Source organism: Aquarana catesbeiana, linkage group LG02 (genome assembly GCF_042186555.1).
Source record: "Aquarana catesbeiana isolate 2022-GZ linkage group LG02, ASM4218655v1, whole genome shotgun sequence".
Classification (NCBI taxonomy): domain Eukaryota; kingdom Metazoa; phylum Chordata; class Amphibia; order Anura; family Ranidae; genus Aquarana; species Aquarana catesbeiana.
The window spans coordinates 420,412,138-420,429,079 of record NC_133325.1 but is presented as its reverse complement, the minus strand read 5'-3'; the positions used below and the strand labels follow the sequence as shown (position 1 = coordinate 420,429,079).

The window sequence follows — 16,942 nt, the reverse complement described above, 5'->3', positions numbered from 1 at the left end:
AGCAGTAACAGCGTGCTGTTGGAGGGCTTCTTTCTAAGGTAAGTATTTCATAATGTGCTAGTATGTGATGCATACTAGCACATTAAGCAATTGTCTTACAGGGGAAAGTTGTTGTTCTTTTTTACTGCTGGAGTTTACAACCACTTTAAGGCTGTGTTCACACCGCAGCACGGAGCGGCTCACAGCAGGGGTCTGGTGTGCCCCTGTTCGCCGTTTCAGGTCTGATTTCAGCCTGAATTTTTAGCTGAGAAAGTGTTGAGGTGTGAGTAATGCAGAATGCAAGGGTCAGGTGAATTTAACATATATAGTTTAAGAGTCAGAAGTATCTACAGCAGAATGCACAGCTCCCTCTGATTCATTTCACTACCACCCCTCTTGTATATAACACAGCAGTACCACCTATGCACTACATACACACTGCATACACATGCATAGAACATGTTCTGCCCCACTTTTATGTATTTTTTCTGTCTTGTATTGAACTGCATCAGGTTATTATTGTTTTTTAGGATGCCAACATCAAATGGCAGTTTTGGACTACTACAATTCATTTACTAGGATTTTGGCTTCTCCCTCTGTCTGTCCCTCCTGTTTAGTTCTAGTTAGTTCAGCCCTTGCTAGACACTCCTCATTTCTTCCGTGTTTCAGTGTTAATTATTTGCAAAGACGGGAATTAGGAAAGTCATTGTCTTCTTACACTTTAAAAGACTGAGAAAGCATCATCTGTACTGCAATTAACTGAAGTAAAATTGTTTTGGCATTAACTTATGTCTTATTGAAGAGTTAAAGGAGATGTAAAGGCAGAAGGTTTTTTATCTTAAATATCTTAAAGATAAAAAGCATTCTGTGTGTAGCAGCCTCCCCAGCACCCCCTAATACTTACCTGAGCCCCATCTCTGTCCATCAATGTTCACAAGTCCCTCAGCCATCCAGGACTCTCTCCTGATTGGCTGAGAAACAGCAGCGGCGCCATTGACTCCCACGGTTGTCAGTCAGCTAATCAGGAGAGAGAGGGGGCGGGGCGGAATGTCAGCTCCCTGTCTGAATGGACACAGGGAGCTGCAGCTTGGCAAGGGTGCCCCCACGGCAAGCTTCTTGCTGTGGGGGCAAGAGGGAGGGGCCAGGAGCTCCGAAGAGGGACCCAAAAGAGGAGGATACAGGCTGCCCTGTGCAAAACCATCTGCACAGAGGAGGTAAGTATAACATGTTTGTTATTTTTTAAAACAAGACTTTACAATCACTTTAAGCTGCCTTTGGATGGTGTCAAGTCAACAGGTGTCCAGACAGACTTGGCCTAATGAGGTATGTCAATGCATAAAGCTGCATTTGGAACAACAGAACACAACATACATACACATACTGTACATGCAACAAACATACACACTGAATACACATATATACTTACCGAGCATGGAAAACAGTTCTGAGGTAGTTTCAGATTTTTCATATTGCTTGCTAGCCTCATTGCCAAGTAATGGTGGAACCAGTGACCATGACACTGCCAATCCAAAGTATGCTCCAAAAATATGAGCATACATCATGCTGATATGATTGTTCATCTGTAATTCAACAGAATATGGCTTTAGATACGTTAGTATTCACAAACACAAGTTGTACAATCACAGTGGGATGTTATTATTTGTTTAGAAAAGATCAGGCTCTTCTCTGATTATTATTCTACCTATGCACATCAACCAGGGCCGTCTTTAAGGCAGGGCAAAAGGGGCAGCTGCCCTGGGCCCTGTCATTGTTGTGGGGACCAAAGCAGTTGCCTCATACTTGCCAACTATCCCAGTTTAAATTCCCTTGTCCCTTGAAGTTTTAGTCCTGTGCTGAGTCCCAATATCTCAGTGTGAAGTGCTGCTATTAATGCTGCCCAGCTCTGCCCTATTGTTGTGTACAGATGACTTACCTGCAGACCCTATGTTTACATGAAAATAACCGGCATATAACCGGCATTTATATGTAAAGACCGGCAGCATTCATAAGTAAATAGCTGCGGACGGCGGCATTGATATGTAAATAAAGGTGGCATTCATATGTATATCATGCCCTCCTGCAGTGAGGAGATGATGTGCTGTAACCTCTAGTGAGCAGTATTACTGTACAGTATTCTCTAGCAACCAATTAACAAGCAGAAATCATTTGCTGTAACCTCTAGCAACTAATCAGTGGGCCGTAATGTGTGCTGTAACCTCTAGCAATCAGTCAGTAAGCAGTAATGATATGCTGTAACCACTGGCATTCAATCGCAATTGCTGCCTACTAATTTTAAGTCTAGATGCTATTTATTGTATGTCTCAGAGCAGGTGGAAAGTGAAATTGCATGGGGGGACCAAGAAAATTTTTGCCCAGGGTCCAATCAATATTAAAGACGGCCCTGACATCAATTAAACAATGAGGAAAAAAGCAAAATGTAGCCCCCCCCCCCAACATTTCCTTAACAGTCAGGGAAGCATTTTTTGTTAATCTAGTTTAGTAGTTTTCTTTTTATGTATCATCCTATCTAAATCTAGTAGATGCATACGGTTCTATTTATAAAGGATTAACTGTGTGATTCACATAGTGAATGATTGTTAGGCATTTGTCTATCTGTATTTTACAGCATTCGCTTATCATTTTAATAGAAGATTCACCGTATTCATCTATTTATTTTCTCGAACAGTATAATACTTCTAGATTCCAAACAAGACTTGTCTGTCACAAGGGGATATCACTTGCCACTGCAGCCATGCGTTAAAATACTGAATGTTTTTATGAGATAAATACTACACATTTTACAGTTTTTTGATTAATTGCAAACTTTTTTGAAAAACACCATGTGGAACTTTAACCACTTGCTGACCACCCTATAGCACTTTTACTGCAGGGTAGCAGCTGTGTGCAGGATCACGTATATATATACGTGATTCTGCACTTCCGCCTGTAGGGGGCGCATGCGTGCCGCTGGCTGGCTGCTTCTGCTGTGAAAATTCATAGCAGAAGCTGATCTACAGGTCCTGGGGGATCGATGTCCTCCAACATCTGTCCTCTGGTAAAACGCAGAGATCCGAGGTATGCCTATGTAAACAAGGCTTTCCTCAGTTCGTTCTGACAGGGGGGAAGGGACGATCCTGTGTCGCTGCAAGGCAGAGACTAGAATTGATCTTTTCCCTTAGTGAAAGCAGCACACTGTGTACATAAAAACACTGACTAGGCACACAGTTAACCCTTTGATCGCCCTAGATGTTTAATCCCTTCCCAGCCAATGTCATTAGTACAGTGACAGTGCATATTTTAGCACTGATCACTGTATTAGTGTCACTGGTTCCCACAAAGTGTCAAAAGTGTCAGTTATTGTCTGACTGTCCGCTGCAGTTGCCAATCACCACCATTACTAGTATAAATAAATAGATAAATAAATAAATACATAAAACTTCCATAAATATATCCCATAGTTTGTAGACGCTATAACGCTCATGTAAACCAATCAGTATACACTTATTGGGATTTTTTTATCAAAAATATGTAGCAGAATACATTGTAGCCTAAATTTATAAAGAAATTGGATTTTTTACATTTTTTTATTGGGTATGTTTTATAGCAGAAAGTAAAAAAATATATACATTTTTTATTTAAATTGTCAGTCAAAACCGAAGTGGTGATCAAATACTATGAAAGAAAGCTGTATTTGTGGGGAAAATGTTCATAATTTTTTATTTGGGTACAGTGTTGCATGACTGCGCATGATTGTCAGTTAAAGTAACGCAGTGCTGTATCGCAAAAAATGGCCTGGTCATGAAGGGAGATAAATTTTCCCAGAGGTCAAGTGGTTAAAGCTCTAAAATTCAAAAGTGGTGAATATCGTTTAGTGAATTGAGCCCTACATATCTTAAGGTGACATGATCAAATGTGTATATTACAGAGGCATTAGGCTTGCATGCAGTGGACATCAGACAATTTGTACAAAAAGCATGAATTGTTGTGCATAATTGAGAAACATGGGGCAGTGTGTGGTGAGAAGCACTGCATAGTGTAGAAGCTTGAGATATTGTTTGGAATAGATGGGTGAGCTGTGATTGCTGATATTTGTGTGGATACCAGGGAATGAGGCATTTGTGCTGGATTGCAGAACTTACTATTGTGTATACTATCTGGGGGCGAGCTGTGTGTGTTGGAGTGCTTATTGAACTGTTTGCTTGGATACCAAGGAGGAAGTTTTGTGTGCTGGGGTGCAGATTTTACTGGTGGCACAGATTCTGGTGAAGTGTATGTGCTGGGGTGCAGATCTCACTGGTGATATGGATTGTGGTGAAGTAAGGAGTGAGATGTGTGCTGGGGTGCAGATTTTACTGGACTGGAGATAACTGGAGTGCAAATCTCACTGGTGGAATGACATGGATACTGGGGAGTAAGCTGTGTGTAGTTTAGTACACATCTCACTTGTGACATGGATACTAGCGAGTGTGTTGTGTGTCCTGAAATTTATATCCCACTGCTGCCCATAGGCGTGCGCAGGGGGTGTGCCGGATGTGCCTGGGCACACCCCAATCACCCTGTGCAAATTAGCATTATCATTCTGTGTGCCGGCGGGAAGATGTGAAATATCTCCCTCTGACGAGTTCTGCCATTAATGAAGTGATACTGTACTTTTACTGTACCGACTCTGCCATAAGAGTGTGTGTGTGTATGTACGTATGTATGTATATAAAACGTATATATATATATATATATATATTTATATATATATCACACGCATGTATGTTTGAGCTTTGGGGTGCACACCCTAATGCAATAGGCTGTGCACACCTATGCTGCTGCCAGAGATGTGCCTTGTGTTTGGTAAAGTTTACATTTCGCTGCAGGAATGGATACTGGGGAATGAGGTGTGTGTACTGGACTACAGATGTCTGTTACCCATAGATATTGTGCAGATCTCATTGCTATGTGTACCAGGGGTAGATCTTACTGCTTGTATGAATACTGGAAAGTTAACTCTGAACTATGATGCAGATCTCACTGGCCCTCCTGTATGGGCACCCAGAGGTCAGAAAGGGGACCCTCCAAAACTTTTGGGCGTATGCACAGTAATTCCAGGGCCCATGGCTCCCAGTGAATAAATAAAGGTTCTCCAGGCTTGATCAGGTCAGCAGCAGGGACCGGGGACAGAGAGGAGACTATGTACTTGTTTTTGCAAGAAAGTGGAGTAATCCCCCATGCCTTGGATTTCAAAAATAAGGCTCCATTCACACCTGATTCCACATCACTGCAAAACGCGGAACGCGTTTGCGATGCCCTTACTTCTAATGGCACCCCAATTGCAACGTGATTGTCGTGCAGCAAATTGCGCTGCAATTGCGGCAAATAGCAACGCGCGAAGCTGTTGCCCAAAAGAAGATTATGTTCCTTGTCGCGTGTTGCGATTGCATTGAGATTTACCGCACGAAAATTACGGCAAAGTAGAGGCATGATTGGGGTGCCATTAAGAAGTAATGACATCGCAAATGTGTCCCGAGTTTTGCAGCGATTTGAAATCCCGGGCGGAATCGCGGTGATTCCGCCTGCGATAAGGTGTGAATGGAGCCTTAAAGTTCCAGCATCTTCTACTATATCAATCTGCTAGGACAGGCTTGAACTTTAATTTGTTTGTCGAGAGCTGCGGGATGGAGGATTACTCTGTCTAATCCTGAAAATGAAAAAATAATCCCCTCTCTATCCCCAGCCCCTGCTGGCACACTGGGTACTGACACTCTGGGGTTTTTGTTCGACCACCCAACATATTTGCACTGCCACTGCCTGATCAGCCCCAGTTGCCAGATATGGAAGGTACACCACTGGGCCTGTGGAACTTTTATTTAATTGCCAGGAGCTGGTGGGATTACAGTGCGTGTGCAATTAGGTATTTAAAGTCTCTTCTCTGCATGGGGTGGATTGGCTAGCAGGTCTGCCATGTGCAGCAGATTAGAAACACAGAGGCGTTTGGTAAGGGGGTGATATTAGGCAGGCTATATGGGGCCCTATGATTTCTAACGGTGGTCCAGCTGTGGAGTAAACTGTATTAAAACTTTGTAGAGCTCACAGATATTATGGTCGTGCACACTGGGAGCTTTGTGTGCAGTAAGAGAGTGGCTTCACCTGAAAGAATCAGATAGATCAAAGTTTCTTTATTCCAGAAAGGGGTAAAACGTCATCAATCCATAAACACTACAGATGCATCTCCAAAAATGTTAATATAATCAAAAAGTTATTTTATTTTAGTAATTCAATTCAAAAAGTGAAACTCATATATTATATAGATTCATTACACACAGAGTGATATATTTTAAGCATTTCTTTCTTTCTAACTTTGATGACCAATAAAAAAGGATTTTTAATACAGAAATGTTGGCTTACTGAAAAGCATGTCCATGTACAGTATAGCATGCACTCAATACTTGGTCTGGGCTCCTTTTGCATGAATGACTGCATCAATGCAGCATGGCATGGAGGCGATTGGCCTGTGGCACCACTGAGGTGTTATGAAAGCCCAGGTTGCACTGAGAGTGGCCTTCAGCGTGTCTGCATTGTTGTGTCTGGTGTCTCTCATGTTCCTCTTGACAATACCCCACAGATTCTTTATGGGGTTTAGGCGAGTTTGCTGGCCAATCAAGCACAGTGACATCATGATCATTAAACCAGGTATTGGTACTTTTGGCAATGTGGGCAGGTGCCAAGTCCTGCTGAATAATGAAATCAGCATCTCCATAAAGCTGGTCGACAGAGGGGAGCATGAAGTGCTCTAGTATTTTCTGGTAGAGGGCTGCGCTGACTTTGGACTTGATAAAACACAGTGGACCAACACCAGCAGATGACATGGCTCCCCAAATCATCACTGACTGTTGAAACTTCACCATGGACCTCGTGCATTCTGTGCCTCTCCATTCTTCCTCCAGACTCTGAGACCCTGATTTCCAAATAAAATGCAAAAAGACTTTAGACCACTGAGCAACAATCCAGTCCTTTTTCTCCTTAGCCCAGGTAAAACGCTTCTGACCTTGTCTCTGGTTCAGGAGTGGCTTGACACAAGGAATGCGACAGTTGTAGCCCATGTCTGGGATATGTCTGTGTGTGGTGGCTCTTGAAGCACTGACACCAGCCGTAGTCCACTCCTTGTGAATCTTCCCCAAATTCTTGAATGGCCTTTGCTTCACAATCCTCTCAAGGCTGTCCCTGTTGCTTGTGCACCTTTTTCTACTACACTTTTTCCTTGCACTCAACTTTGCATTAATATGCTTGGATACAGCACTCTGTGAACAGCCAACTTCTTTAGCAATGACCTTTTGTGACTTACCCTCCTTGTGGCTGTCATCTGGACAACTGTCATTCAGCAGTGTTTCCCATGATTGTGTAACCTACAGAACCAAACTGCGAGACCATTTAAAGGCTCAGGAAACCTATACAGGTGTTTTGAGTAAATTAGCTGATTAGTGACACCATGACTCTACAATATTGAACTTTTTCTCAATATTCTAATTTTCTGAGATACTGAATTCTGAGTTTTCATTAGCTATGAGCCACAATCATCAAGATTAAAAGAAAGAAATGCTTCAAATATATCACTCTGTGTAATGGATCTATAAAATATATGGGTTTCACTTTTTGAATTGAATTGCTGACATAAATTAACTTTTTGATACATTTCAAATTTTTTGAGATGCACCTGTATTTACTTTTAGGCTCCATGCACACTGGGCTTAAAAAATGCTAGTTCCCTTGGCAGAAAAAAAACGCTCATATAGAATGGTTTTTGTATAAAGTTTAGCCGAGTTTAGAAGAGTTTTGCGTTTATTTTTCTGCCAGTGTGCATGGAGCCTTAAAGCGGGGTTCCACTTACCCCCTTTGCATAGATGTTCAAATGCCGCACGAAAACATTTTTTATCGCTATAATTACCTTTATATTGTACTTTATTGTGGCACTTCCTGTCTCTCCTCCCATGGGAGTAGGCGTGTTTATTGCCTTTCCCCAGCGCCGCACTGTCTCCTGGGAGCTTAGTGTCAGGCTTCCCAAGATTCAGTGCGGAAACAATGATCATGCTTGTGAACAAGCTGTGATTGAACAACATTCACCGCATCCCAGAAATCAATGCTTGTGGGCTTCACATGCCCACAAGCAAGATGGAAACAGCCAGCATCACATTTTTTTATTCTTCAGTACGAAAACAGACGGAGGCGGAAATATTACACCCAAACTGTGAGTATTATTTTGGGATTAGCAAAGTGTCTCAATGACCTAAAAAAAAAAAAAAATTGGTCGCCAGACTCCCGCTTTAAACACAGAGATCACCAAAAAAATCAAGTATTGTAAATGCTTACTTCCATTAAACAAATTTTATAGACTGTGCATGGTTCTTTTGAACTTGCTGGGGAATTGACTTTCCAGAAAGTGTCAATTCCCTAGCAAAGCCCCTTCCTCCCTTGCACCTCATAACCTTCTTCTCTTTTGGAAGAATCTAATTACTGTCTGCTTTTGTCCGGCTCCTCCAACCTCCCTTGACCTACCTCTGCAAACTTCCAATGTAGCTGCGGGGGGAGTTATTCGAAGGACAGCCCTGAGTCTGCTGAGCATTCTGACATCACATCCAAGATGAAGGTGCCCTGCAGTAGTTTTTGGATCTTGCATGTCTACACAACGGATGCTTTTACAGTTAAATAATATGACTAAAATATGTTAAATGCACAAACATTTTTATAGGATGATTTTTGTTGAAATTAATGGTCTGGTTAAAGGGTCTCTTTAAAAGGAACCTAAGAGAAATATGGGTAATGTCATGCTGACCTCCTTCTGAAAATGCTAGTTGTCAGGGTGTTATGCTGACATACTAGTTTCAATACTTTCCGAGCCACTGACTTAGAATAAGTATGCAAATCTTAAAAACAATGAAAGCAGTGCCATGTGCTGAGCTCAACACATCATTGCTGATCTTGGGCCCACCACACCACACACCAGCCGTTGAGTTGCAATGCAGTGGCTAGTGTGAACCAGCTCACAGTGCTGGCATGTAAACATTCTCCTGGCTGCTATAGCAGCTGGGAGTTTATTTACATTTTCTCTCCCCATTGGCGCATTTTCCAGTGGAAGTGAATCCAGCTGCTGCAAAGCTGAGCTCCTGAACTTGGACCCGGAACAGGGAAGCTGACTGACAGGGAAGAAGCTGACTGAGCACAGTCTATTCTTGATCAGCTTCAGCAAAGGGCAAGAGTGACATTAAACCACTAATATCAGGATTAGCTCTATATTCCTGAGCTGTAAAGGGTTTTAAAGCATCGCCTATAGACAATGTTGGATACTGTCGTTTTTGCTGTTTCATAGGCACACACAATTTTTAGGTTTGACGTATTTGGTATCAATTTACTTAATACAACCACATTATATGTTATCAAAATTAGGGGTTGTACTGTGCAATAAAATTGATCTGCTTGCTTGTTTTACTAGAAAATTATAAGATTTAATAAACTATTGTGCAAACGTCATGCAACCTTGCAATTAGCCTCATTTTTTTATATTCCACATGCTTTCAGAAAATATGTTAAGTTCTGGGGGGTTTTAGCATTATTCAGGACAAAATTTACATTTAAACGTGCAAAAAAAAAGACTGGCAGAGAAATGGTTATTAGAATTTATCTTTACAGCAAACATAATCAGATCAAGAGAATGCCAGTGATTACCACATGCTTGGTATGGCTGTATTTTTCAAGACTCGTGATTATTTCATCTAAATTACTTTAATGATTTGCAGCAATTTTCAGCTGATACAATAATTACTTATAATGAATTATGTATGTGTGTATGTACGCGTAATTAACTATTACAAATGCATTCTGATAAATGAGAAAAAGCTGAAAAAATACAAGAAAATCACAGTATGTGGATAGACCATAAGTTGAAATTTAACATGTAAACTAGCAAAGAGGCAGAATGGATGTTGGGACTTTAGATGTACCCCCGTGTGCACAATAACATAGAAACAGATACTAATAACATACAATATGTCTAAAAGAATTTTGTCTTTATTTTACACAATATAAAAAGCATATGTTGCTATCAGTATAATACATTACAAACAAATCTGTGCATAAGGTCTGTTAGAAGGGTCAACACATTTCGCGGATCATCCACTTCGTCAGGACCAGTAGAGTTAGGCACATTGAGATTGATAAATCAGACAATTTAAAAACAGATCTAGATCATACAAACAAAGAAGATCATACATCATATCAAAAAATACCAACATAGAGTGTTGGTACAGGTTACATTATAGCATTTTATCCACAAATAGCTATTCTTTCCATTCCTCATGAAAAAATCTTTAAGTCTTTAATATTACATATCAGTTCATCCCTTTCGGAAGAAACAAGCATACTTACCCACAATGGATGTAGTATAATATACTAGGTGTCCATGGAAGGAAAAGGGTCAGTGAGATCACTGACCCTTTTCCTTCCATGGACACCTAGTATATTATACTACATCCATTTTGGGTAAGTGTGCTTGTTTCTTTCCAAAGGGATGAATTGATATGTAATAATAAAGACAAAAACAATTTTTTCATGAGGAATGGAAAGAATAGCTATTTGTGGATAAAATGCTATAATGTCACCTGTACCAACACTCTAATAATATGTTTGTATTTTTTGATATGATGTATGATTTTCCTTGTTTTTGTTATAGATCTGTTTTTAAATTGTCTGATTTATCAATCTCAGTATGCCTAACTCTACTGGTCCTGACGAAGCGGATGATCTGTGAAACGCATTAACCCTTCTAGCAGACCTTAAGCACAGATTTGTTTGTAATGTATTATTTTGATAGCAACATATGCTTTTTATATTGTGTAAAATAAAGACAAAATTTAGACATATTGTATGTTATTGATATCTGTTTCTATGTTATTGTGCACACGGGGGTATATCTAAAGTCCCAACATCCATTCTCCCTCTTTGCTACTATATACGGGATGATACCCCTGTGTTCGCATGTTTTCCATATAGTTACACTCCTTCCCACAAACACAAATTCCTCGCATTAACATGTAAACTCTAAATACAATTCACAACACAACAACGGCCACATCTGCTTAAAGCAGAACTTCCATCAGATATAAAAAAACACAAATTCAAGTTGTTGTAAACCCACTTTGTAATTTTCAGGCAATTCCCAGTGTTCGATAATGTTATGTGCCCAGTGTGTGTGCTTTATTAAAAAAATGCCTTTCTATACCTTATTTCAGAGTGCTGCTTAGCGCTCACGTGAACACCTGCCGCTCTCCTCCCGACTGATGTCAGTGGGGGATTCTCAAACCTTCCTGCTGTAGCTGTCAGATCGGGAGAGGGAACGGTGGGCGGTCACGTGAGCACCGAGCGGCACTCTGAAATAAGGTATAGAAGGGTATTTTTTAAATAAAGTACATACACTGGGCACATAGCATTATCGAACACTGGGGATTGCCTGAAAATTACAAAGTTATTTTAGCAGCAGGAGGGGAGGGGCCATGAACTGACACAAGCTCACAGGCAGGGAGAGGGGGGAGAGAGGACAGAAGAGAGAAAGCTGATGACAGAGGCACGTAAACTGACCATGGTGTCAGGGCTCAGCAGCCATGATAAACATGGTCAGTTTACAGGGGGGAGCAGCACCAGGCAGGATCAACCGGGTATTTTAGATGATACAAAGGGCCAAATTACACAGCACAAGCACTGTGCTGTTATTCACACTTTAACCACTTCAATACCAGGCACTTAGACACCTTCCTGCCCAGGCCAATTTTCAGCTTTCAGCGCTGTCGCAATTTGAATGACAATTGCGCGGTCATGCAACACTGTACCCAAACAAATTTTTTATCATTTTGTTCCCACAAATAGAGCTTTCTTTTGGTGGTATTTGATCACCTCTGTGGTTTTAATTTTTTGCGCAACAAATAAAAAAAAGACCAAAAACTTTGAAAAAAAACAAGTTTTTCTTTGTCTCTGTTAAAATTTTTTGTAAATAAGTAAATTTTCTTCTTCAATGATGGGCACTGATATGGCTGCACTGACGGGCACTGATACGGCTGCACTGATGGGCACCAATGAGGTGGCACTGATGGGCACTGATGATGGGCACTGATAGGCGGCACTGATGGGCACTGATAGGTGGCACTGGTATGCGGTACTGATGGGCACTCATAGGTGACACTGATGGGCACTCATAGGCAGCACTGATGGGCACTCGTAGGTGGCATTGATGGGTACTTATGGGTGGCACTGATGGCTACTTATGGGTGGCACTGATAGGTGGCATGGATGGGCACTGATTGGCACTGATAGGTGGGCACTGATGGGCATGGATGGGCACTGAGGTGGCACCGATAGATACTGATGGGTGGCATTGCTGGGCATCACTGAAATATATAATGGTGCCAGTCAGTGCCCATTTGTGGGCACTGATTGGCACAGATTGGGCACAGACTGGGCACATTGGGCCATGGGGTACATACCTGGCCATCCACATGTTGCCCCCTTCCCTGGTGGTCCTGGCGGCTTCCCTGGTGGTCTAGTGTGGGCATCCGAAGGGGGGCTGCACTGATAAACAATCAACGCAAACCCCCCCTGTCAGGAGAGCCGCCGATCGGCTCTCCTCTACTCGCATCTGTCAGACGTGAGTGAGGAAAAGCCGACCAACGGCTCTTCCTGTTTACATCATGATCAGCAGGTAAAGAGCCTCCGCCGGAGGCTCTTTACCAAGATCGGTGGAGCGGTGTGACAGACTGACACACCGCTCCACCGATCGCCGAGATGCACGCCACCATGGGCACGCGGCGGCATGTTATCCTGCTGGACGTCATTTGATGCCCAGTCAGGATAATTGAACCACCGCCCGGCCGTCAATCTGCTATAGGCCGGGCGGGAAGTGGTTAAAGGAACAGGATCCATTTAATTTTTTTAGGGTAACACATGCCTTAATGCATTCCTGTATTTATTTATACATAATGCTTTTTTTTCCAGCTAGTGTAAGCACCTGAGTTTGACTAAAGCCAGCCATACATTGATCAAAATTTGTCTGGTTCATGTATGGGCAGGCTGGTGTTACACAAGCCTATCAGGCTGTATGTGACGGTGAGCAGTGGGGAAACAGCAATTGAAATTAAAGCTGTTATCGCTGTGTTCCCCGCGCTCTGATCATCTGGGCGGCAATCCTGTTCCTCTCCTCTCTTCCGCTGCACAGGCAGGCTGCATGGCGGGCACAGGCTGCATGGTGGGCACAGGCTGCATGGATGACACAGGCTGCATGGTGGGCACAGGCTGCATTGATGAACACAGACTGCATGGTGGACACAGGGTGCATTGGTGGACACAGGCTGCATTGGTGGACACAGGCTGCATTGGTGGACACAGGCTGCATGGTGGGCACAGGCTGCATGGTGGACACAGGCTGCATTGATTGAGACAACCTGCATGGTGGACACAGGCTACATTGGTGGGCACAGGCTGCATTGATGGACACAGGCTGCATGGTGGACATTGCATGGTGGACACAGGCTGCATTTGTGGGCACAGGCTGCATAGAGGGCACAGGCTGCATGCTGGACACAGGCTGCATTGGTGGGCACAGACTGCATTGGTGGGTACAGGCTGAATTGGTGGGCACAGGCTGCATTGGTGGGCACAGGCTGCATTGGTGGGCGTAGGCTGCATTGGTGGGCACGGGCAGGCTGCATTGATGGACACAGGCAGGCTGCATTGATGGACACGGGCAAGCTGCATTGATGGACATGGGCAGCCTGCATTGTTGGACATAGGCGAGGCTACATTTTTGGGCACAGGTGAAGCAGCATTGTGTTTAGGGGTGGAATTAGGGGCGGGGCATGGGCGGGGTTGGGTGGGGCAACTGGTGGCGAGTAACCCTTGAGGCCTGGCTAGTAGCTCAGGACTTAAAATTTTGAGCCCTGCTTACAGTACAACATAGCAGTATGAAATCCAAAAGATATGTAGGTTTGATGGACTGTCTGCAATAGTTCAAAACCAAATGAAAACCAGAGATGGATCCCATTCAATAAAGGCAATATGAAGCATACAGTATAATAGCAAAAGTGGTGCATATGCAAAGTACACAGGAGCACCACCCAGGTTTTAGAGTTTAATAGTAAAAAGAGGGGAAAGGAAGAATATTAAAGAGTGGGTATAGAAAAAGAGAGTGGGATGGCTAAAAAACGGGGGAGGAGGGAAACTGAGATGTCCGGAGGGGGAGAATCACCAGCACCTTCAACCGGTGGGGCCACCTGTTGTTTTTTTTTGTTTGATAACTGCCAGCAGTGACCATTGTATTCTGACAGTGGGAAACCTCCTGCTGCCAGAATACAATGGTGCAGCAGGAGGGATTCCCTCATCAGCACTGAAAGTCATTTTCTTTCTCATAATTGAAGGAAAAACAGATTGCATAATCTATGACTTGCTTAAAGGATGAGTTCACTTTTTTTTCTGAATTCTAGCTCCTCCATGCATCAATATAGCATTAATGTACTTTTTTGCAAAAATATCAAAGCTTTACATTAAATCTACAGACACTTACTTCACTTGTCCTGATCAATGTTTCCAAACGTAACCATTATTTCTGCCTTACTTCCTGGATAGACTGTAGGTCATGATACAGGAAGGAGTTGACCAGCTGACCTCATTAGCACACACCCTGCATCATCTACCCGCCTACCTACCCACCCATCCCAGCTGAATGTTTTTTAAATGAAATGCAATCAATCAGTGATCACCTTTCTCACTAAATACACAATATACAATCAGATTGCATAGCGTATGGCCATCTTTATACAAGTACATAGGTGGGAGTGGACAGAAACACTCAGCTGTCAAACATTGTTCACATCTCTGCATAGCGGGAACTTGCATTCCCACTGTGATGAGAGTCACTTTGGGCGGGGGCTGGTGGAACCCAGAATCCCTTAGAGAAGTTGGGAAACCTTTGCTTCAGCTCCCCATGCACCTCCTATGTTTAACTCACCCTGTGTCTATTAGGGGCACAGGGTGACCAAGAACCCCAGTCTGATCTGTACTAATAGGACTCACTATACAACCACATTGGAATGTTGTATATATATATATATATATATATATATATATATATATATATATATTGTCTCATACCATTGTGGACTCTTTGCTGGGTCGTTTGGGGTGTGGCTGTATTCCATTGTTCTATTGTGTCTGTCTGCCTTGGGAGAAAAGTATAATGGGATGTATATGTGTATTTGCTGTGTGGGGGGGAATTCCTCCAACAGCTCTCCCTGCTCTTTGGACAGTCTACCCCACCCTGAATGCAAAGGGAGGGGGAATTGTCCCGAGTGTTACCTCTGTGTGCCTGTGTTTCAATAAATAGTTCATGTTCCAGCTTTGTAACTGAGCTAGCCTCCTCTGGTTCTTGGTTACAATATTTGGCTGTAAAATCTAATATCTGAAGGTCCAGATCGGAGGAAGCAGTGTACTGACGGAAGCAGTCAAGTGGAGTGCGACGGGGATCCGTTACACCCACATTTGCTTTTTTGTTTGTTTTTTTTTAGCGGGGGGGCGTTTTGGAACATTTTCACTCATCACAGATAGGGCAGCCCATCCATCTGAATGGGCTGCCCTACACGCAACAATTGCCCCAAAGAAGCTTCAAGACTTTTTTTTAGAGTGGAGCTTGATGCATTTTTAAATGTAATTATTGGTGCAGGGCATTTCTGAAATGCAAAGACACGCACAGATATGAACGGAGCCTCATTGTTCTTGTGTTAACGCACCAATTTCACTTTCAGGCCCCATTCACATCTAGTATAGTGGGAGCGCACATTTTGGGGCTTGTTTTTCCTTTGACAAGCATAGGGCAGCCTGTTGATTTCAATTGGCTGCACTACATGTGGCTTATGGGACATTTTGGCGTTTTGTGGATTGCTTGTTTTTTTACTGTGTGTTTTGCAGCATTTGCCACTCGTTTTTTCACATGGCAAAATATGTGTTTGCTTCTGTGTTTAGGGTGCCGTTAACAATTAATAGCACTGAAAGCACAAGTAGTAATTTTAGGTGTATAAAGATGGCCATATACTATACAATCTTCCATGAGGACAGTGAAGTAAGTGCAATCACTAACTGATTGCATTTTATTTAAAAAACGTGCAGTCCTGACCATAACCGGATAGAACACCTTTGGTATAAATTAGAGCGGCGACTGCGAGCCAGGCCTTCTTGTCCACATCAGTGCCTGACCTCACAAATGTGATTCTGGAAGAATGGTCAAACATTCCCATAGACAAACTTCTAAACCTTGTGGACAGCCTTCCCAGAAGAGTTGAAGCTGTTCTAGCTGCAAAGGGTTGGCCAACTCCATATTAAATACTACAGACTAAGACTGGGATGCCATTAAAGTTAATGTGCGTGTAAAGGCAGGTGTCCCAATACTTTTGATAATATAGTGTATATAATCTTTGTATTTTGGTGTTACCTGTAGTTCAGCTTTAATTTTTTTCTGCAACTAAATAGTAAATGTACTGTATGCATTTGACAAAATGTTGTTCAAGTCAGTGGGAAAAGATCTGTGTTTGTATTTGGTCATCTTTTGTTACTTACCATAAGATAATTTGTCATAATGTATCTGTTTGCAGCAAATATGGGTAATTCAATGACAGTCATGATAGTCAGCTGCATGGGATTCACTTTTCCTAGGATAGCCCCAGATGAGATAAGGACTGGAAAAATGCTCATTAGTCCTGTTGATAGGCTGCAAAAAGACATCATTGTCAGTAAAAACAAATTGCATACAGGGCAAAAATAATAATAATAATAATACATTTTGGGAACAAAGACCTTTCTGTAAGTTCTATTTACAGATCTCTAGAAGTATTTTAAGCTCATGTCACTTAAAAAAGAAGAAAGCTGCTAGCAGGTGTACCCAGGGGCGTGT

General features: G+C 42.4%; 1 protein-coding gene across 1 annotated transcript in view; it reads right to left on the bottom strand.

Moving 5' to 3' along the window:
• The window catches only part of LOC141128262 (RH-like protein), a 92,657-nt gene that overhangs the window by 35,968 nt on the left and 39,747 nt on the right, over positions 1–16,942 (bottom strand). The window contains exons 3-4 of the mRNA XM_073615460.1: positions 16,609–16,759; positions 1,406–1,559 (exon numbers count right to left, since the gene is read on the bottom strand). Coding sequence (XP_073471561.1) covers positions 1,406–1,559; positions 16,609–16,759 — 305 coding nt within the window. The remainder of the gene's footprint in view (positions 1–1,405; positions 1,560–16,608; positions 16,760–16,942) is intronic.